General features: G+C 50.7%; 1 protein-coding gene across 6 annotated transcripts in view; it reads right to left on the bottom strand.

Annotated features, from left to right (window-relative positions):
- Positions 1-1,405: 1,405 nt before the first annotated feature.
- Positions 1,406-22,373, bottom strand: part of OSBP2 (oxysterol binding protein 2) — a 159,192-nt gene continuing 138,224 nt past the window's right edge. For 4 of the 6 annotated variants that reach the window (XM_033098269.1, XM_033098271.1, XM_033098274.1 and 1 more), the window contains 11 exons: positions 18,883-19,078; positions 18,153-18,270; positions 15,876-15,927; positions 15,415-15,561; positions 14,095-14,340; positions 11,496-11,616; positions 11,118-11,221; positions 10,949-11,044; positions 10,683-10,867; positions 3,056-3,282; positions 1,406-2,945 (listed from right to left, as the gene is read on the bottom strand). In XM_033098269.1, the coding sequence (XP_032954160.1) occupies positions 2,800-2,945; positions 3,056-3,282; positions 10,683-10,867; positions 10,949-11,044; positions 11,118-11,221; positions 11,496-11,616; positions 14,095-14,340; positions 15,415-15,561; positions 15,876-15,927; positions 18,153-18,270; positions 18,883-19,078 (1,638 nt within the window). In that variant the 3' untranslated portion in view covers positions 1,406-2,799. The remainder of the gene's footprint in view (positions 2,946-3,055; positions 3,283-10,682; positions 10,868-10,948; positions 11,045-11,117; positions 11,222-11,495; positions 11,617-14,094; positions 14,341-15,414; positions 15,562-15,875; positions 15,928-18,152; positions 18,271-18,882; positions 19,079-22,373) is intronic. The other 2 variants (XM_033098270.1, XM_033098272.1) reach the window with 1 other exon arrangement.

The following is a 22,373-nucleotide window of genomic DNA, read 5'->3' as shown; positions in this document are numbered from 1 at the left end:
TGAAAGTGTTGAAAAGGCTGCGTCAAAAAGTTAGATCTGAACTTTTCACCAACAATTCATGGCTCTTGCATCACGACAGTGCACCAGCTCACAAGGCACTGTCTGTGAGGGAGTTTTTAGCCAGTAAACAAATCACTGTATTGGAACACCGTCCCTACTCACCTGATCTGGCCCCCAATGACTTCTTTCTTTACTTGAAAATAAAGGAAATATTAAAAGGAAGATATTTTGATGACATTCAGGGCATCAAGGGTAATACAACAACAGCTCTGATAGCCATTCCAGAAAAAGAGTTCCAAAATTGCTTTGAAGGGTGGATTAGGCGCTGGTGTCGGTGCACAGCTTCCCAAGGGGAGTCCTTCGAAGGTGACTGTAGTGATATTCAGCAATGAGGTATGTAGCACTTTTTCTAGGAATTGTTCACGAACTTAATTGTCCAACGTCATATGTTACAGAATCTTTCCATTACATTTTCTATTCGGTGATGGCTGGTGGCTAGACCACTGAGTGTAGGTCGATCTTGTGTCATGCAGGTCAGTGATTTCCAGAAGGTCAACCTGATGTCACTCTCTGTTCAGAGCTCTGCCTGGCTCCACTTCGGGCTGGCTGATTCCTCACTTTGCCTCAGTGGACTGGCCTTTGTCACCGCTGGGCTTTCTGCATGCAGCCCATCTCCTCCCCTGGCACACCCCCTCCACTGCCCCTGGGTCAGGTCCATCCAGGGATTGCCTACATCACCCCTGCCCTTCTATCCAGTGAGAGCTGGCCGTCCAGCCCCTGTGCCAGGACTCACCACTATCTGCCTCCACCCAGATGGGAAAGCAAGGCCCTGGGAAGTTGTGTGGGGGTAGCCTTGGATCCCACAACACTGGGGTGTCAGGACATCTGGTTAGAGCCCCTATGGTGCCCAGTCCCACTCCATCCTCTCATTTGGAAGCAGGGCAGTGAGAAGAGGACCCACTGGGCCAGACCAGCCATTCTTGGCCATGTCCTGGTAGCTAGTGATCCAGGTTACTTGGCAACCCAGGCAACAGAAGTGACTAGGTCATGGTTGTCAAGCAACCGTGTAACTCACCAGGGCGGGCCTTCCCTTGAAGAGGGTGGTGGGTGCCTTAACTTGGACCCAGACAGCCACAGGTAAAGCTGTGACCCCTACCCCTAGGTGCTGACTTAGCCCTTACACATTTTTCTAAAACACCCCTTCTTGGCCCAGACCCCATCTCATCAGGAGTGAGGTCTTCTAAAACCTTACTCCTCCTCATCTAGACCAACCTTCCACTGCCTGCTTCTGGCACTCAGGAGAATAAAGCTCCACGCTCCTCCCCCATGCCACCTCGTGGGCTGTCACCTGTTCTCCTGTATCAGCCCTGCTCCACCTAGTCACAGATTCAGGAGCAGAACCATGGAAAACTCCAAATCCAAGGTTTTTATTACCGGTCAGAAGGTGCTCACCACAGACAGTGTTGAGAAGAAGTACATTGCACAGCTCTGCTGCAGGCCCAGTGGGGCCGCCTGCCCACCCTGACTCTCTTGAGTGGGCACCCTAAGGCATTTCATACGTTGGTGTTTTCACTTTTTTTCTTATAAAAACAAACCCAGTCCTGGAGTAGAAAGAAAAACCCTGTGATGAATATTCAGGACCAAACCGAAGTGGGAGGGGTTGGAATAAGGGTTGTAAGGGTCTGGGACAGCGGCCACAGTAGCCCAGTCCCCCACTGTTGGCAGAAGCCGTTGGAAGGGTGTCCGAGGAGAGGGTAGGGCATAGCTGACAGGAGGGCGAAACTCAGACAGGAGCGCCCTGTCTTCATCATTTGTTCACTTCCACATACCATAGAAATTTAAGCAAAATAGCTATTTTATATATATTTATATAGTATACATATAAATCAGGCAAATAAAGAGTTCAGGGGGTGCTGAGATGGGGTACACCGGAGGTGCCTGAAGCAACCTTGCCACACTGGGTCTCTGGTGCCCATGGCACGAGCCCAGGCTGAGCTGAGGGTTAGTTCTTATTGCTGATTTGGGGCCTGGTTCTGGGGCGGGAAGCACCTGAGGCCCTGCCCCCAGCTCTTCCTGGCCTCTTTGGAGCTGGGGGGCAGCCCTCCAATCTACGTGGGGGCTCCTCAGTGCCCCTTCCCACGGTGGCTGTAACTCCAGAGACTTGAGTTCTCCTGGGCCCAGTGGCCCCTCCCAGTCCTTTCTCTGTGGGGTCCAGCCAGGCTCCTGAGGGGCGGCCTAGCTATGTTCAGCTACAAAATGCTCTGGACTCAAAGGGTCTGTCTGGCTTCCTGATGTCTTAAAAAGAAGGGGCTCTTGCCAGGGCATTTCTCTGGCAAGAAAGCACACTTAGAAAGTTGTCTGCTAAGTGCTATACTAAAAATATTTACTAAACATCTTGGCTGGAAAGAAATGGAGATCATTTTTCTATAAAAGTCAAAAGTGGCTTCCTAGGAGGGGCCAGTTCCTCCCTAGGTGGGGCTGGTGACCAGGGCAGTCCAAGGTGGGGGGCCAGCCTGCCTGAGTTGTGGTAATTAACTGGAAATTGGGATCTGGATGGGGCCCAAGTCCGGTTACTAAGGGGCGTGAGTGACCCGGGGCACCTGGGGGCTGGGGAGAACCCGGGTCAGCACTTCCTCCTTTCAAGGTGGAAGCCCCCAAAAAAGTGTTATTAAAAAAAAAAAAAAAGGAAAGGAAAGGCAAAAGGTGGGGTGGGATAGCCGTTAAGTACTAAATTGAGTGCATTCAGTACAAGGTGGCCCGGGCTGTGCAGGCGCCTGTATTTGCACGAGTGAATGACGCTCAGAAGATGTTGGGGCACATGTGCCACTCCTGCTTCTCCTTGGCCTCCCAGTAACCGCCCTTGTACACGCAGGCCATCTCCCCCGTCAGCGGGTCCAGCCTCTTCTCGAACCACAGCGGCATGTACGTGTCGGCCTCCTTCTCTGCTGGGTGGGCACAACGGGCAGGTGGGCGGGCTGCTTCCTTCCCCGCCCATGGGAACCCACTCCCAGGCCCCCCACCAGCCCGGGGACCCCTCCTCCCTGCCCTGCCTCACCGTCCTCAGAGCCGCAGCCCCGTGAGCAGGCCTCCAGCCGCCGGCGCCGCGACACACGCTGCTTCTCCTCCAGCCGCTGCTTCTCCGTGTTGGCCTCGTCCCAGTGCCCCTTCTCCATCAGCCGCTGGTCGGGCCGCAGGCGGCTGTCGGTGGGCGCCACGCCCTCCTCGTGCTCGTTGAGGGTCAGGGCGAGCTCCGAGAAATAGTACATGTTCTCCGCGTTCTCCCTGCAGGGGTCCTGGGGTGAGCCATCCCCCATGCCTGCCCGCCCTGAGCCCCCAGGACGCCCTCTGCCCCGGCCCGAACTCCCCTCGCCTAGTGTCCACCCCACCACGAGCCCGCAAAACCCAGCTGCTTCATCGAACTGCTCTTTCTTCCCCGCTCCTAGCACCTGCTGTGCTCGTTCCACTCATCTGCGTCTGTTTTGCTACTTCTCTGGGAATTGGCCCATTTAAGTCCACTTTTTCAAATTTATCAGTGTAAAGTTGTTTCATAATATCCTCATTATTATTGCTGTAATGTTGGTGACATAGCAACCTCACTGTTTGCATCCGGGATGTTGGTTATATGTGTCTTCTCTGTTGTCAATTGTCAGGTCAGAGGTTTGTCCATTTTCTTCATTGCTGGAAGGTGAAGTTTTGTTGATCCTGTTTTAGGTTTTTCTGCTTTATTGATTTTGCTTTTATATTATAGTTTTCCTCTGACTTTGTTAGAGTTTATTTTGCTGTTCTTTTTCTAACTTCTTGAAATGGTGTTTACCTTCTTTTTCAGCTTTTCTTCTTGGCTAATATGTACATTTTAAGGCTACCTTTCACTCCCAAGTTCTGCAATAGATGAATCCCACTGTTTTTGATATGTATTACTTTCATTTTCATACAGTTATATTTTCTTTCATTATGCCTTCTTTGACCTATGGATTAGTTGGAAGTAAATTTCTTAAATTTATAAACATATAGGGATTTATCTAATCATCTTTGTTTCTAGCATAATTGCTTTGGAGTCAGATATGATATCACTTCAGTTCTTTGAAATTTGCTTTTGACCCAATACATGGTCAATTTTTGCAAATGCTCCATGTAATTGAAGAAAATGGGTTTTCTACGGTTCTTCAGTGCAGTGTTATACAACTGTGGTGGGTTCTACCGTTCAAACTTATCCTCCTGACTAAAAAAATTTTTCTTCTTCTTCTATCCATTGCTAAGAGAGATATGTTAAAATTTCCCACTTTGGTTGTAAATTAGTCCGTTTTTCCTTATTATATTGTACCAACTTTTGCTGTATATATTTTGAGGCTATGTTATTAGGTAACAGGGTACAAATTTAAAACTCATCTCCCTGGTGAATTGAACCTTTATCATTATCTTAATTTTTGTTTTAAAATCTGTTTTTGTGATATAAATATGGCTACAGCAGCTTTTATTTGATATTTCTATGGAAATATCTTTTCCTATCCTTTTATTCCAATCTGTCTTTGTTTTCTTAAGACGTATCTCTTGTAAACCACATAAAGTTGGATTTTTAAAACTTGTCTGAAATCTTATGCCTATAATGGGAGCACTTAATGTAATTATTGAGATGTTGGATTTAAATCTTTTTTTTTTTCTTTTGGTTCTTTTTTGGACCTCAGATGCACAGTTGTGGATTAATCCTAGTCCTTGGTACATGACACCCTTTCTTTATTGGTCCTTGCATGGCCTGCCTGTATTAATGCAACCTTGCCACCCTAAGCAAAAGGTATAATCCTGATGAAACCTACATCTAACAATATGGAAAATTCACCAAGCCTTCCCCTTCTCAGGTAGCCATCAGCAAGACTCCTGGGTTCATCAGTCTCTTGCTTTCCTTTTAATATAATTTTATTGCATCTTTAAACAGTTCTTAAGTGTGCGTATGTGTGTATTAGTATACATGTATTTTACATACTCAATTTTAATTGTATTAAAAGAATATCATGGTGTATTTAACCTTATATGGGACTTGCTTTTTTTTAACTTAATTTTATATTGTGTAAATTTATATTGTTGTATGTTACTGTGGTTCATTTGTTTCACCTACTGTATAATATTCTCTCCTGTGAATATACCAGTTACTCATCCAGCAAGTCTGGGTTGTTTCTAAGATTTTGCTGTGTAGTAATCTTATGCATGTTTCCTGTGGTACATTTGCAGAAATTTCTCTTGAATACACAGCTAGAAGTAGAGTTGCTGGGTTGTAGAGTCTGTGATGTTCTTCTTTAGGAGGTAAGGCTGACCTGCTTTTCCACATGGCTGAGCCAGTTCACACCCTCACCAGTGATGCATAAGAAATATTGTGGCTCCACATCATCTTCAATACTTGACTTTTTCTTTTTTTTTTTAATATCTTTTTTTTTTTTTTAGATTTTATTGGGGAAGGGGAACAGGACTTTATTGGGGAACAGTGTGTACTTCCAGGCCTTTTTTCCAAGTCAAGTTGTTGTCCTTTCAATCTTAGTTGTGGAGGGTGCTGTTCAGCTTCAAGTTGTTGTCCTTTCAGTCTTAGTTGTGGAGGGCGCAGCTCAGCTCCAGGTCCAGTTGCCGTTGCTAGTTGCAGGGGGCACAGCCCACCATCACCTGTGGGAGTCGAACCGGCAACCTTGTGGTTGAGAGGATGCACTCCAACCAACTGAGCTATCCGAGAGCTCAGCGGCAGCTCAGCTCAAGGTGCTGTGTTCAATCTTAGTTGCAGGGGGCGGAGCCCACCATCCCTTGCGGGAGTCGAGGAATTGAACTGGCAACCTTGTGGTTGAGAGCCCACTGGCCCATATGGGAATCGAACCGGCAGCCTTCGGAGTTAGGAGCATGGAGCTCTAACCGCCTGAGCCACTGGGCCGGCCCGACTTTTTCATTTTTTTTGAATCAATGAGGGTAAAATGGTTTTTCATTGTGATTTTGATTTGCATTTTCCTGGTTACCAATATGTTGATTATTTTCATATGACGACTGGTCATAGATGTTTCTTCTGTGAAATTCTTATTAATTAATGACTGTTGCACTTTTGCCCTGGCTAGTTTTTGCTTTATTTATTGATTAAATTTCTTTATGTATTTTTTTAATTAATTTTTTTAAATTGTGGTAAAATACTTTTTATGTATTTTGATTCTAATCATTTGTCAGGTGTAAGTATTGTGATTACCTTCTCCAAATTTATATATTTTCTTTTCACTTTTTAAAATCGTCTTTTAATGAGAAAAATTTCTTTTAATGAACAAAAGTATTTTTTTTTAATATAGTTGAATGCATCAATGCTTTTTTGTGTCTTATTTAAGATGTATTATTTCCTTAAGGTCTAAAAGATATTCATCTATATTTTCTACTTAAGAGTTTAACTTACTGTTTAACAGCAAGTGAAACAATACTTATTGTAAGACCTTTACTTGGACTCAATTTTTGTTATAATGTAAAGGAGAGATTCAGTTAATCTTTTTCCATATGGATGAACATCTATTCTAGATCCTTGTAGTGAACAGTGCTACCTTTCCACATGATCTGATATGTCACATTTGTTACATACCGAAGATACATACATTCATCCATGGGTCTATTTCTCACTATTCTGTTTCACTATAGCTTCAAAATAAGTCCCGATATCTAGTAGAGCAAGTCCTCTTTTCTCTGTTGTTCTTTAGAAATATCTTCGCCCTTTATTCTTAAGTATAAATTTTAAAATCATAATATCAAGTCCCATACAAATCACTATTGGGATTTTTATTTGATCTACTTACTGACTCTTTAGATCATGACATTTTTATAATACTAAGTCTTCATATCCATGAACATGGTATCTTTCTCCATTTATTTAGCTCTTTGACAGCTCATTAAAGTTTTATAATTTTCTCTATATAGGTCTTGAAAAAAATGTATTATACAATTTATTACAAGGTCCTTGATGTTCTCTGATAGGATTATTGGTGTTTTCTCTTGAATTATATTTTCTAGTTGTTTTCTTTTAGTGTGTAGAAATGCAACTGACTTGCATATGAATCTTATATTGAGGCACCTAAGATGCTTTTTCTGAGTCTCTGGAGATCTGTTATTGTGATGAATTAATTTATGGATTTCTAATATAAAATCATCTTTGCATACTCAGGATAAATTCAACATGATTGAAGAATGTTATCTTTTTTATACACTAGTGGATTTTTTCATGTTTTGTTTTGGAAATTTGCCTATATATTTCTGAGTGAAATTGGGTAGAACTTTTATTTTCCTACTACTCTTTTAGTCTGGTTTGGTATCAGGGTTATCCTGGCCTCACAGTATAAGACAGAATATTTCTTCTTTTTTTAGGTAAGATTTTATATAAAATTGGGATAATATGTTTCTTGAAAATTTGGCAGAATTCATCTATAACATTATTTGGATTTTGTGTTTTCCTTGTGGGAATTTTTAAACTACTGCTTCAGTGTTTTAAATTACAGGACTATTTATGCTTTTGATTTCTTCTAGACTCAGTTCTTATAAGTTATATTTTAACAATTTGTCCTTCCCATTTAGATTTTAATTGTCTCTTTATACTTTACATGTCATATGAAATTCTTTTCATTAATATTTATTTCTATATTTTTCTTGATCAGTCTTGCCAGTAGTTTCTCAGTTTTTTTCCCTCTGAATCAACTTTCATCTTTTGAAACTTCTTCATTTTACTTTTTTCTATTTTATTAATCTCTGCTCTTATTTTTAAAATATATTTTCTTCTTTCACTGGGTTTATATGTGAACTTTCTGTAATTTCTTAGAATGGAAACTCAGAAAAAAGCCCTCAAAATTAATGAGCTTATATAGCTATTTAAGGCAATGCATTTCTTTTCAAGCATTGCCTTTGTTGTATCCAGCCAGTTTTGTTATCGTTTCATTCTCATTCAGTTCTACGTATTTTTAAATTTCCATTCTAATTTATTATTTTACCCATGATTTATTTAGCAACTCAATTTCCCCCCCCCCCAAATATATGGGGACTTTTTGTCATCTTTTTCATAACTTCTAACTGGTATTATCATAGATTGTGGTCTGTATGCTACCGTTTGTAAATTTGTTAAGGTTTTCTTTAGGGTTTAGTGTAACAACTGATTGATTTTTGCATGCATTCCATGTGTGCTTGAGTAAAAGGTATGTTCTCTGTTGCAGCCATAATTTTGTACATATCCTCTGTTATTTCAATATTCTTCATATCCTTGCTGTTTGTTTTTCCCCATTTGACCAATCAACATGTGAGAGGGGTGTATTGAAATCTGTCAGTCTCCCACTGTGGCAAGGGATTTATTAATCTCTCCCTTTAGTAACAATATGTGCTTTGTATATTTTTGAGGCTGTTTCATTATGTGTATAATGTTTAAAACTATTATATCTTCTTGAAGAACTCAACCTTTTATCATATAGCAACTCTTCCATCCCTAATAATACTTTTGTCTTAAAGTCTATTTTACTTGATATTAATACAGCTATTATAGCTTTTTTGGTTAGTATTTTCATGATATGTTTATCTTTTACTTTCAATCTTTGCACATTTTAATGTTCTGGATATCTCTTAGAAGGTGAATGTATCTGGATTTTTTAAAATCCTATCAGTCAGTATTTTGCATTTTAACTGGTGAGTTTCATCTATTTATAGTTATTCTTGGACATATTTCTATTGTGTTAGTTTACTGTTTTTATTTGTACTACTCTTTCTTTTTCATCTCTTATTACTATTAAAAAACATCTGTGTCTTCTAATATGAATTTAGTATTCCTTCATATCCCTTGGTGTCCTTCTTTATTTCCCCAAGTCCCGTCATGTTAACATTATCTATACTTAATTCTGGATTATTATGGGAATATTTCCTTTTTTTTTTTTTTGGTATCTATTGCAGCACCTTCTGGATTTTTCCCCCCCTTTTAAAGGACTGTGTCCAATACCGTTTTCACTGTGGGTTTTTGTGTGGCAAACCCTCTGAGGCTGTTCCCTAAGGACATATTTTTATCATGCCCTCATATTTGAATGATAGCTTGGCTGGATAGAAAGTTTTACCTTCTAATTTAATTTTCTTTATTACTTTGGAAATATTACTCTAACATTGGCTGTTGAAAAATCTGATGTCAATTTTGACTGAAATCTTGCACTCCTCTCTGGGAGCTATTAGAATTTTCTCCTTGGTATTCTTAATTTTCACTATAGTGTAGTCTAGGAAAAAGTTTTTCTTTATCTCTTGTCTCCGGAACTCTACTGGCCCTTTCAACCAGAGTTCTTTCATATTTTTTTATTTTGGGAAATTCCTCTCTATTATTTCTTTTAACTATTTCCCCTCTCCATTTTTACTTCTTTCCTTTCCTACAGGGACTCCTATTAAACATATTATTCCAGTGGTTACTCTAGGAATTACAATATGCATACTTCATACACTCAAAAGTTAATGTGCATCTTGACACCTCCTCTGGGGTAACATGAAAGCCTTCAAGAAATTTCCTCCCGTTTATCCCTCTTCTGACTTATGTGATCGCAGAGTTGCATTTTATGCTTAGATTTTAAACCCTGCATTATGATTTGTGTTTATTCACTGTTCACTTAGCGTCACATAAGTTTCTGTTCTTCATTCATTCACACATTTTAGATCTTCCATCTGGGATCAGTTTCCTTCTATCAGTGGTATATCCTTTAGTGCAGGTCTGCTTGTGGCAAAATGAGTTTGTGTCTGAAAATGTCTGTTACCTTCACTCTGTAAAGACGTTCTCGATGAGTATGTAATTCTAGGCTGGCAGTTAAGTCTCTCTGCACAAGGAAGAGCTCATCTGACTGTCTTCAAGCCCTCATTATTGCCGATGAGGTAACAGCTATCAGTCTGCTGTTCCTTGGGAAGTAATGTCTTTTTAAAATCTGGCTGCTTAATATTTTCTTTTTGGTTTAGTTTCAACAGTTTCACTGTATAGATTTAGGTGTGGAAAATTCTCTGGTTTCCTCTTCAGATATGGTCTCTCTCCTTCCAGAGTAGATCCCGCTCTCAAACTGGACGTGTGTAGGGATGCTCAGGGGAGCTGACCGAGGTTCTGGACTCTCCGGCTCCCACGGCTCCGTCACACTCTTCAGGGACTCCTCTGGACCCCTAGGGGGTAGGCCTTCCCACTCTAGCTTCTTCTTTTTTCCAGGTTTTGGCTCTTTACCTGAACCTTTTGAATATTTCTTCTGACCTGTATTCGGTTAATGGATTCCATTAAACCTTCCCACGGAGTTCTTGATTTCAGTTATTTTATTTTTCCTTTGTAGAATTTCTGTTTTGCTGTCTTTAGAGTCTGCTATGCCACTTTTTGTAGTTTTCTGTTTCTTGGTTTTCATTTCTATGGGGACTCTGTCCCATTAGGCTGTTTAAAGTCTCTGTATAGGACTTGCTACCACCAGATAATATCACTTATTTACAGTTGTGTGTCTGGCTCCCACACTGGGATATCAGCTACACAACTCTGCTTTCTGCCCATGTGTGGACCTAACCCTCTGACCCCCGTGCCTACTGCTCGCTTCCTGTCTGGTCAGGCAGGGTCCCCTGCCAGTCCACTGCCCACTTGCCTCCTTCTCTTCCTCTCCTTGCCTGTTCTTTTCCCTGCCCTGCTGCTCTCAGAGGCCCCTTGCAGCCCCACTCACGGCAGCGGGTACTTCTTCCAGAGCAGCTTGGCTGGCAGCGTCTGGTACACTGTCTTCTGCTTCCCATCCAAGCTGGGGCTGCTGGGGCCGCTTTGCACAATCTTGGAGCACTCCATCTGTTCATCCCACGAGCCTGACAGCACGTACTGGGCTTTGCCCTGGCTATCACTCACCACGCCTGTCACCTGTGGACATTGGCAGAACCAGCATAGGTACAGGCCCCTCTTTCTGGGGCCCCCAAGACTCTGCGAGGTGACTTTGCTTACCTTCCGGGCCACCTCTTTGGAGAAGTAGCTGTAGGGCAAGAACTTCAGCTGGCACCGGTCCTTGGTCTTATGATTCACAATCTCAATGTCCCCTGTCTGGTGAAGGAGGGTCCTGATCAGCAGCCTATCCCCGGGCCACACGCCTCCCTCCATGAGGGCTCCCCCTGACCTGGTCAATCCAGAGCTTGCCCACGATGATGTTATGCACAGTCGAGGTGCTTTTCCTCCACACATAGTGATTCCCACTGGCCTGGAATTCTAAGTGGATGGCACCTGGAGGCCAGATACAGGGTCAGAGGTCATGGCCCGCCATGTTGGCCCCCAGCCAGCCTGCCAGCCCACAGTCCCAGGGTCCTGAGAACCAAAAGCAGCATTCATGCAGACTGGGGAGGGACACAAGGCCAGGGTAGCATCCAGGAAGTCTGGTGGGGGGCAGGGAACATACCTGCAGGGAGATTAATGTCACCCCGGAGGCCCCAAGCTGGCTTCTGGGTTGGCCAAACCCTCCCCCTTATCCAGGTCTTTCTGCCCTAGGATCCCAGCTCACCTAGTGGCATGATGGAGAGGTATTTTCCCCGGAACTTGCTGGAGATGGTGATCTCCTGCCAGAGGCTCCAGCCATTTTTAGAGAACACGTAGTGCGCAGCTGCTGGAGGGTGGTGGCTCACCTGAGACCAAACCCACAGGACATGAGCATCTGCTGGACACGGGTCCAGTCCTGCTCCCCAACCATCAGGGGGACAGCCTGCCCTATGCCCAGTATGAATGGCTCTGTGGCCCTGACAGCAGGCCTGGCTGCTCCTCTGGGGGCTACAGACCCATGGCAGGCCCCAGGAAGGACAGTGCTGCAGGTGTAAAACCAAAAGTGTGAGTGGGTGCAGCCTGCGCAGCTGTGCTGGGCCCGCCCCAACCCAGTATGCTTATGAGACGAGGGCTGGGGCATCGCTCTGCCTGACTTGTGGGCTGTGAAAGGGGGCTGATGACAGAGCCTATGCCTCCAGGATGTCACGGTACCTGCGACAGGCTGCGCTGAGGGCTGAGAAAGTGAGGGTGTTACTCTCTACAAGGGCTTCCATGCCCGTTTTCTAGTTCACCTCCTGCTCGCTAGCAAAGGGCCATGTCTACTGTGCCCGGTTACACTGAAGAGGCCCAGAGTGAGGAAGCCCTTTTAACCAAGGGGCAGAGTTGGGCCCTGCTTCCTGGCCAGGTCGGCTCTAGTGTGGGAGTCCAGGTCGGTGACCTGCTCCAGGCCCTGCTGCAGTGCAGTGAGTTCTGCCCACCCATGTGGGGGCCCCCAGCGCCTCCACCCATCCTCTCGCAGCAGTGGGCACCCCTGATTGCTGTCTCTTTGCTAGGACACCCCACCATCAACTTTCCCATATCTACTCTTCCTCATTTCTGTGGTTCCTTTGGTCACAGGGCCCTAGGGCTCAGCCTCCTCACTGCACCTCATTTCCATCTCATGGCATCAGTCAGGCTCCTGCCCAGCCTTGCCCCAGAACCACAGCCATGCCCTCCAGCTGCCCACTAGACACCTCTACTCAGATGGCTTCTCACACTGACCAGAGCTCCGGATGCCCCCACCTGCATCTCGAATCTCCCACCTCCATAAGCGGCAGCCCCACTTCCTTCCCACATCTCAGAAGCACAGGCCAAACCTGCCACCCATTCCTGGGTAATGGGTGAATGTTCCTAAGCCTGCCCATTGCCGACAGCCAGGGCCCCCACACACCCACTGGCAAACTCAGGGTTGTGACCCCCCAGGGGCTGGCCCTGGGGCTCTGCGTCATAGCTTCCTTCTCAGGCAGTTGATCTGGTCTTTCCAGCTGCTCACAACAAATGCTCTGGAGTTAGCCTTGGCCCCTCTTTCTCATGTTCCTAATCGAATCATAAGCAAATCCTGGCTGTTCCTTCTTTAAAATGCATCCAGAATCCACCCCTTCCCTACCTGCCACCTCCCCAGGTCACAGTGGATGGTGCAAAGGCCTCCCTGCTCCACCCTTATGCTCCTCATTCCACTTTCACCATGGCAGCCAGGGGCACCCCCATAAAATAAGTCAGGGTGTCATGCCTCCTCCACCTGCCGGAGCCCCCGCTGCCCACCCAGCTTCCTCTCTGCCTTTCCCCACTCTCTCTGCGCCAGCCAAAGCACTCCTTAACCAGTCCCTTTCTAAAAGAGCCAGAACCACTGACATACACAGTGCCTGACCTCTGCCCCCCACCCCGTGAGGACAGCCTGAACAGCACCTGGCACACCATGGGCCTTGATCAACGCTGTTGAATGAAGAAATGCATTCACTCAGTAGTTCAGGCCAAGACCCTGGGGTCATCCGTGCTGCCTGCCCCTGTCCCCACAGCCAGAGGATCAGCCGATCCCTGGGCTCCACCTTCTAAACATGCCCAGGCTCTGACCTCCCCTGGTCCGGCCCCCTCCTCCAGGTCCACACAGCAGCAGAACACACCTTTGAAACTCACCACCAGATTGTGAACCATCTGCTTTAAGTTCACCGCCAGGCACACGGGACATGCTCAGCGGTAGCCTGAACTAGAAATTCTATCCTGGGCGCCTTCCTGCATACCTGCCTGAGTCCTCCCAGCACCCATGGAGGCACCCAATCACCCTCTTCATACAAGGATGCGTCTGCTCAGGTTGAGGTGTCATTGCTGAGGCTCGCAGCCTGTGGGGCCCGGTTTGGGCTCTGCCCTGTGGGGAGACTGTCTTGCGGGAAAGCATGGAGAGGATAGAGGTGAACTGACCTCATGCCCCAGGGCAGGACCCCCGGAGCGCCTCACAATCCAGGCTTCCACTGTTACTGACCAGAGTCCCACGGGGCACAGCTCAGTGGGGACCCCATGCTCCGGCCCACCCAGAGTCCCCGACAGCACCCTGCCAGTGTCCCCCGACCACTGCTCCATGGTTCCTGGCCGGGAGCAGAGCCCTCGCCTTCCCCACACTGTCCTCACCAGGCTCTCTTCTCAGGGTGCCCTCACCATGTTCAGGAGGCCCAGCCACCTGACTGGGCCTCAGCTTGACCGCCCCTTGGGTGTGTGTGGGCACATCAGGGGCAGAGGCCACGTCCCATTTGTCTCATTCCGACCTCCAGGCCTGGCAGGAGCAGCTTGGCTGGAGCGTGAGCGGGCCTCACCTGCTCGCAGAGGGAACGCAGGCCCATCTCGTCGAGGCGGTCCAGCTCGAAGGTCTCCCCCAGCATGGGGTTGAAGGGCTTGGCGATGCGGTGCACAGTAGTGGAGTAGGAGGACACAGAGAAGGCGGCCACCAGGCACATCTGCTCCACCGAGCTGGTGCAGTGCACGGCCTTGTCCAGCAGGTGGTGGTACTCCAGGTCCTCCGTCAGCCGCTGGAGCATGGACAGGGGCTCGTTGAAGTTGACCTGCGGGCAGGCGGGTGGTCAGGTCGGGGTATCCAGCTGAGACAGCCGCTCCCAGCACGGACCGGGCAGCACAGCACCTGCTTTCCTCAGATGTTCAGGGACATTGCTGCTCAGAGGACACCTTCAGGGAGGTTCCTCTGACAACTGTCTAACGCCGCAGCCCCACCTGCTGGCCTCCGCGGCCCCTCGCCTCCTTTCTCCACAGCCCTCGCCACTTCCTCACCTGCGGTGTCTCACACACTTGCATTGCATTTGCTGTCAGTCTGCCTCCTAGGATGTAAATGCCAGGGAGACCAGGGCTTCTGACTTGAATCATAGGAATTAGTGTGTGAATGAGTGAATAATGGGCAGAGTGGGTCTGTCTCATATTCGGAGCCATTATGCAAGTTTTCTGTGGACAGCTTCTCCGGAGGGGCCCCCGTCTTGACCTCAGACAGGGCAGAGTCACCCGTCCCCTGTGGTGCTGGGTTGGGACCCCGGGCCAGCCATCAGGCAGGGTCTTCTCTGTGTGCTCTCTCATTTCATCCTCACAGACACTTTGATGTGGGTGCCGTTATTGTCCCCACTTTGCAGCTATGGACACAGAGGTCAGACATGTGAAGGGACTTGTCCTGGGTCACACAGTAAGACCAAGTCTGGCCTGAAGCCCCCGAGCTCTTCCTTCATGCCGATGCCATTGTGTGGCCTGGCAGCGTGAGGATGCCAGCCTGCCGTTAGTCTGCTGTGCGACCTCACTGGGGAGGGCACAGAGGAGGGCCTCCCTGTTCACACACAGGCCGATCCTGCCACACCCCATCGAGGTCAGACTTCCGGGATCTGGTGTGGCCCCATCAGGTGCAGTGGCACCAGTGCAGAGACCCTTCCCAGCACCTTCCCTCAGCGCCTGAGGCCTCTGCCCCGGGGGATTGCCGCCGAGCTGATGAACACTTTTCAGTGTTCATTCCACGCTCCTCAGGTTTCATTGCGAAAATGACACCCAGGGCTGCTTATGCCTCACACAGGCCGTTACTTCTTATCCACACATAAGAAAACAGCCCCAGGGAACCCAGTGAGGCCGCCCCGCCCAGCACCCACCGGCATGGGAATCTTGGAGAGCTCCCGGCCGATGCAGTTCTTCATGATGCTCCACAGATTAAGGCTGTAGTTGGGCTTGTCGGGGATGCGGACGCGCCTCTTGACTTTGGGGGGTTCCTTGGGCACAAGTGAGGCGCCATCCAGCACCTGCCAGAGAAGCAGAGTGTGCGCATCAGCAGAGGCCAGAGCACCCTGCGGTCCTACACCCCTTGCCCCTCCACCCCTCGCCCCTCCACCCCTCGCCCCTCCACCCTTCGCCCCTCCACCCCTCGGCCTCACCTCTGAGCCAGTGAAGCCTGAGGACCAGCCAGCCGCTGCATGCTGCTAGCGGGAGGACAGGCTGGCTCTGCCTGAGTGGTCAGATGAAGGCAGACCAGGGCACTGGGCCTGCCCCAGGGACCCCCGAGCTCAAAGTGCCGGCTTCCCCCCTCAGCCACCCTCAGGGTCTCCCCCTCACTCACATTGTCTGATGAGGTCCAGTCCCCAGGGCCTGTGGTCCCACCTTCAGGTTTTCTGGAGGAAACAAAAGGGGAGGCAAGTGATTTACAAATCCCGAAGTCTCCAGAACCTGGCCACCTTCTATCCAGACCGCTCAGTGAGGTCAGAGGGGCAGCCTGCTCCAAAGCTGCCTTTCCAATAGGGTATCTGTCTCCCTATGGGGACTTTCAGGTGGGGCTGTGGGACCTGGGCCGTGATTGGGAGGCGCTCCCACCCACTGAAGCCTTGTGCCAGCAGCTGCTCAGCAAAACCCTCGCCCGAGGTCCCTGCACACAGCCCCGCTGGGGACTGGCTGACCTAGGACCAGATGAGGCCGGGGGTGAGCACCTCCTCTGGGAGGGCCTCCTGGAGCCCCGTAGACACCCTCTGTCACAGAAGAGCCCACTGTGTCCTCACTGTCTGCTGGTCTGAGTCCCGCACTAGATGGTTCCAGAGGGGCAGGACGTGAGTCGTATTCATCTCTGTGCCCATGGGGAGCTGGTCGGCCAGAGTAGCAGTGGCACTATGGCTGATGGGCCCAGGTGCTGAGGGAGCCCCAAAGGGGTGACCTAGGCCAGCCGGGGCAGGGGACGGGGACTTGTCAGTCAGGACCTCAGGGGATGGGAAGGATTCAGCCAGATCACTGGGGTAAGTGGGAGGGCACTGTAGGTGAGGGGACACACAGGCCGAGAACCTGCTGCTGCCCAGTGTAGCTGCAGCACAAGGGTGGGTCGGCTGTGTGGGCCTCGGAGCTGTGCCAGGAGCCATGGGGGCCAAAGAAGTTTTGAGCAGGCGTCATCTGCCTTCTGGTTGGGGTGGGGTCGAGGGGCTTAGGGCCCTCGGCCGAGGTGTGGAAGGCTGCTGGGGAGGGGACATGAAGGAAGCTGAGCCCGGGCCCCTGCGGACTCCAGGGCCGGGAGAGGTGGGAGGGGAGCCGGAGGGAGCCTGAGCAGGGGCCTCCTGGCTGCAGGGCCCAGAGGGTGCTGCTGCCGCCGGGTGACAGAGTGGAAGGAAGTTCAGAACAACCAAGCCATGCTCACTTTCAGAGCAATATAAACAGTTTAAAAATATTACTGGGAAATGGAAGATGATTTTCTGAGCTGGAAATACACTACTGATGGGACCAGAAGCCCCTCATTTCGTCACCCCTGAGAGGTAGGAGGGAGCCAAACAGCCCTTTCCCTGGAAGAAACCAGGACAGGGAGGTGGTAAAGCACATGGGTCCAAGGAGGCAAAAAAGGAGAAGCCAGGGGTTTTCACTGGCTTCCTCCCTGCAGACTGGGCTTCAGGGGCCCATGGAAGGCCGGTGGGGTGTGGTGGGCAGCGGAACAGACGTTGGGAGCAAGGCCGCTGGGAAGCTTGCAGTTTCTCATCCATCTGTGGGCAAGTGTGGGACGCTCTGTGGCTGACACACCCATGGGTGAAGGTGGCAGTGGGTGGCACAGGCTACGGTCAGTTATGTCACTGTCCCAGGACTCCTCCCAGGCCACAGCAGGGGCCTCAGACACCTGTGGAGCTCACTGCCATCTCTGTGTCCCCCAACCCTGCCATACTCGCCAACCCTTCTATCAGGACCTTGAGCAATTTGACGAGGGTAAAGATCCTCACGAAACTCCCAATTACATTAAATCGATATTCCACCCTGGCGTGCTCCCTTCTGACCACAGCCCTGCCACCGGGTTAATGCCTTCCCTTCGCACATGTCGGGCAGCAGCAGGGTCACCCCCATGGGCACCTCCTGAGGCTCCCAGGGAGTCCGACTACATGGCTTTCAGTGCTAGTCAATGTCCCACTTACTGCTATGTATTCTAATGTGTATTTAGAAACATCCGGAAAGAGCAGGCTTTTATGACAAATAAAACAAAGGCTTGGAACTAGAAAATAAAAGATACTTCCTGCATCTCTCGTCTGTTCTGGAATGCTGACATAGTGGAGGGAACGGTTGAGACCCTGTGCAGCTCTCAGGCACAACTGAGCAAGCTCCAGCCTTCCTGGCCCCAGTCCTACCCCCCCCTCAATCCCCCCATTCCATCCAGCCAGGGCCCTGTTCTCCAACTCCATTTAAAATGAAATCCTGATACAAACTTGGAGCATTTTTTGATTTAGGGAAGAACACAACCCATCTAAGCAAAAGTGCCATCTGGAGTGAGACTTAAAACTCCATGAACAAAGAGGAACAGATGGAGCACGAGAAGAATGCGGTGTGATCAGCTACCCCAGGAGGGTCCTTCTGGGGCAGCCGCCCTGCCCGGAGAGACTACCTGTCTTCCTTCGCCTCGGTGATCACGGTGATGAATGATGTGGAGTCTTCCATGGCGTCGAAGTACTCAGTATCCTCATCTTCCTCACTGTCCTCTCCTTTGGAAGTCAAGAAGCTTCCTAGGGACACATGCAGAGCCGCTGCCTCGGTTTACAACGTCATAAAGGCTTGTCTCCCCTCCTGAGGAAGTCCAGCGCCCAGAGGGCCCTCCCACCCTGCCCTCTGACACTGACCCCCTTCACCCCCAAGCCCTACCCCACTTCATCACCTGGTCCTCATTAACCTGGCTGTGGCTGCTGTCACTTGCTTTTCTGGAATGTGCTTTCCTGTCAGTGCCCTGGCTCAGAGGCCTCTTTCCTTTCGGATGCCTCCCTGATCTCTCAACATGCCGGTCAGTCTGCCTGTGGCCCAGCTGCCCTTTCTGAGAGACCCTTTCTCAGGGTCCCCATGACCCCTAGCCTGAGGTGACCGCCGGGCAGCCCTGCCACAGAGGGGTCAGCTGGGCTCACTGAACTTGTCTTGAGAATTGGAACCTAGATATAGGGAGACTTGCCAGTCGGTGGCAGGCATGGAAAATAGAAAGCCGTGAGGAGCCACCGTAAGCCCCGACGTGAAGGAATGTGTGTACCGGCGGCCATGTAAGCAGAGCCAGCTGGCCGAGGGGAGGCCGAGGGCGCAGTGGACAGAGTGGCGGCTGCATGGACAGAGGCCGGCGGCCCTGGCCCACTCACCCTCGCTGAAGCTCTTGGTGGGGTTGGTAGCCCGGCCAGAGGCGCCGCTGCGGAAGGCCCGCTCGAGGCTGTTGTGCTGCTTGGCCAGCTGCTCGATGGTCTCCTCCAGGTGGATGCGCTGCTCTTGCTCATAGTGCAGTGCACGCTGCCATTTCCGGCTGTGTGTCTCCGCTAGTTCCAGGAAGTCCCTGCAGGCCTGGGGAGGGAGTGGTGGCCTGTGAGCACAGGGCCTGGGGCGGGGGCCTGTCCGCCCCCACCCCCCACATCCCAAAGGGCAGGGAGGAAGACCCTGGGGTGCCGTCTCCTCTCTCTCCCTTCCACGTGTGGTCAGAAACACCTCTGCTTGTCCCCTTTGGTTTCCGTGGGGACATGGACACCCTGGCTTTGTCAGAGCCAGCCTAGAGACTGCTCTGGTCAGTGTTCCACAGTCACGAGAAAGCACCATGTGCAGGGTTTCTCTGGCCAAAGCTGCCTCGCCAGCAGCAGCTGGGGATGCTGGCTTTTCATCACAGCTGGGGCCCGAGCTCTCCGTGCCCCATGCTTACCATGTGCCGGACCTGAGGTGGGTCACGACCCCAGCCCTGCTGGGACCCAAGGTACCCCTGGCAGCTTCGGCCAATCCCTGGCTTTGGCACAGAAGAAAGGAGAACCACACTCTGCTAGACTGCCTGGCTCACAGAGGTAATAGGTCTTGTCTGGCAGAGAACTGAGACTGGAACTTTCTACTAAGTTACCTCAAAGTCTGTATCACATAACTCTGCTTTTAAGGTTCTCTCTTCAAATTTGTGGCCTACTATGACATCCAGATTCTTTTCAGCTTCCCAGGTCAATAGGTGGTTCCACCACACTCTTAGAAGCAGGGGTTGGTTGTTCTACCCCTGTCATCACAGTGGAGAGGAGGGCTGAGACCTCGGCTGTCCCTGGAAGGCAGCGACGTCCAAGCCAGCAGCCTCTGGATGTGCCCTTTCTGGCCTCCTTAACTGGGTAGGAAGGGATACGTTTCCTTGGTCCAGCCTGCATCCGTGGTCCTGGCTGCCACGCCCCAGCAGGCCCTTCCCACTCCTTGTTCCACACACGTCACATGCTGTCTGACCCCGAGGGTTAGAGACATGCTTTCCTGGAGAGAGAGAGGCACACGGCCCCTCACCCGTGACACAGGGACAATGCAGCACTATCTTGAAGGGCTGTTGGGAGAGCCATGGAGGTGCTGTGGAGATTCCACAGACTCTCCTTTGGGGGCCACCACTGGCATTACCTGTGCTCGTGCCTTCGCCTGCCCTCTACCTCCCGCTGCTCCTCAGACCTCTCAGACCTCTCGCTGGGGAAGGCTCTCGACCTCACTCAGCCAGGCCCCCTCAAACACTTGCCTCCCCTGAAATTTCATGTCTGCAAGTTAGCTTCTCTAGCAACTGTGCCTGTTTTACTTGGTCCCACGGAATCTCCCAAACTCATAGCTGCTCCAGAATGTTTGCTGGATGAGTGAGCACCCTACCAAGGGGTGGTGTCCTTGCCTCCTCAGGAGAGCGGCTCTGCATTGGGCACCTGCCTGGGCTCGGCTGGCTCTCTCACCCACATGGAGAGCAGAGCCCCGATGGCCAACCCGCCTGACTTAGTGGAAAGGGTCCCCAGTCTGCGGCTTGAGAGGGCTGGCTACCTGGCTGGCTACCTAGCCACATCACTCCTTTCACAAGCCCTCCTCTGGTGACCTTCCCTCCATCATCTCCTCTCAGCCCCCAGCACCCACGTAGAGTGGGCAGGGCCAGGGCTCCTTGCAAAGTGCAGTGGAAAAGGGCACGTTATTGGGGGTGGGAAGGCCTGGGTTCCTGCACGAGCCACTCCACCCCTCCGAGCCGTGTCCTGTCTGGGACACACAAGAGTAATGTCTGACAGGCCCTGTGGTCACAGCTCCGGTCTCAACTCACCCAGCAAAAACTTTGAGGTAGAAAGAGTGGGATCATCCCTATCTGACAGGTGAGGAAATAGGTTCAGTTATTGGCAGCTTCCCCGTGCTCACTCCACCTCAGGTTCAGGAGCCTTCCCACCCTCCCTGAAAGGTCACGGTGATGGTCCCTGCCTGGCCACACCTAAGCCACTGTAACCTGCTTCTCCAGAAGGGGCAGAGATTTATACTGACAGGTGCCCTGATACAGGTTGTGGGGGAGAGACCTTCTCAGGGAAGGAAAGAAATCTCCTTATGCACTTAACAGGCTCTGGGGACGGGAGAGCCGGTGTCCAGGGCAGTCATAAGTCTGGGGCTATTTTGAGTTTGCCAATCATGGATCTGCAAGGCTCACCTGCTGGTGGGGAGCCTTACTGTCTACCATGCAATTTGGGGACACCGAGGTGGGCCTGGGTGGGCCCAAGGAGACCCGGCTCTGGTGCAGACTATACCACTCCCTGGCTTGTGCCCTGGGCCTCCCTGCAGTGGCCTCTGCCTCGCCCCCAGTCCCCACCCCTCCCTCACCACTGCAGGCCTCAGGGAGGGGTCCCTGACAGCAGGCACAGTGACCATCTACCCCAGTTGCCTGACTAGAAGGCACCTCTACTGGGTCTGCACCAGTGGGTGTAAGAGGTGGTAGCAGGACGGTTGAGGAGGGGCAGAAAATTACTCTGGGCACCTCAGAAATGTTCCAGAACTTATAGAAGTCTTGGAAGATGGCTGGGCAGGGGCCCCAACCCCATTCCATAGATGATGAAACTGAGGCTCTGAGGTCACACAGCAGGAGGCAGCAGACCCAGACCCAGACCCGGGCCCTGAACCCATAGCTCGGTCCACCCTGAGCAGCTACTCCCATGAGACCCATGTCCCCTGTCATCCTTGCTTTCCTATGGCTCTAACCTCAGCCCCAGAGCCCAGTCAAATTCATCTCAGGTCCTGCCACCTGCTTACTGACCAAGGAAGGTGTCCTAACGCCGTGGGGGCTCCGGCTGGCTCTGCCGCTGGCCCAGGCAGCCTGCCAGGCCCTGCCAAGCCAATGTGCAGTGCATGGCAGAAACTTGCCACGAGGCATGGTGCTGGTGGAGAAGGAGCATCGTCATGTCCCTGGGCAGGCGCTGGGCACCGGGCACACTGCTTCAGGGAAGCCCCTTGCCGGGTCCTCCTGTGCCCCCTGAGACTGAGGCCCAGGGAGAAGGGGCTGCCCAGGTCAACAAGGGGCAAGCAGACAGGATCCTGGGCCTGTCTGCCCCAGAGCCATGCTCCTCCCACAGAGCCACATCACGTCTGCACAAGGCATGGCCCCCTTGCCTGCCTGCCTTGGGGTGAGGGTGCAGACGCCCAGACTGTCACACACGGAGACTTATCACAGGCGAGACGCATGATGGGTGCCTCCTGGTTTTCCGGGCTCTTACCGGTCTGTGGGTGCCCTGCCCAGCGACACGTCACCTGCCCACCCCAGACTGGCCTGGCAGTTGCACAAGGCCTGTCACCTGTGCCCTTGTTCTCCCTGAGCACCGCTCCATCGTATCTGCCGCCATCATTCCCTGCCAAC

This window comes from Rhinolophus ferrumequinum, chromosome 25 (assembly GCF_004115265.2).
Source record: "Rhinolophus ferrumequinum isolate MPI-CBG mRhiFer1 chromosome 25, mRhiFer1_v1.p, whole genome shotgun sequence".
In the NCBI taxonomy this organism is placed as follows: domain Eukaryota; kingdom Metazoa; phylum Chordata; class Mammalia; order Chiroptera; family Rhinolophidae; genus Rhinolophus; species Rhinolophus ferrumequinum.
Note: the sequence above shows the minus strand (reverse complement) of the source record. Positions and strands in the feature narration are given on the sequence as shown.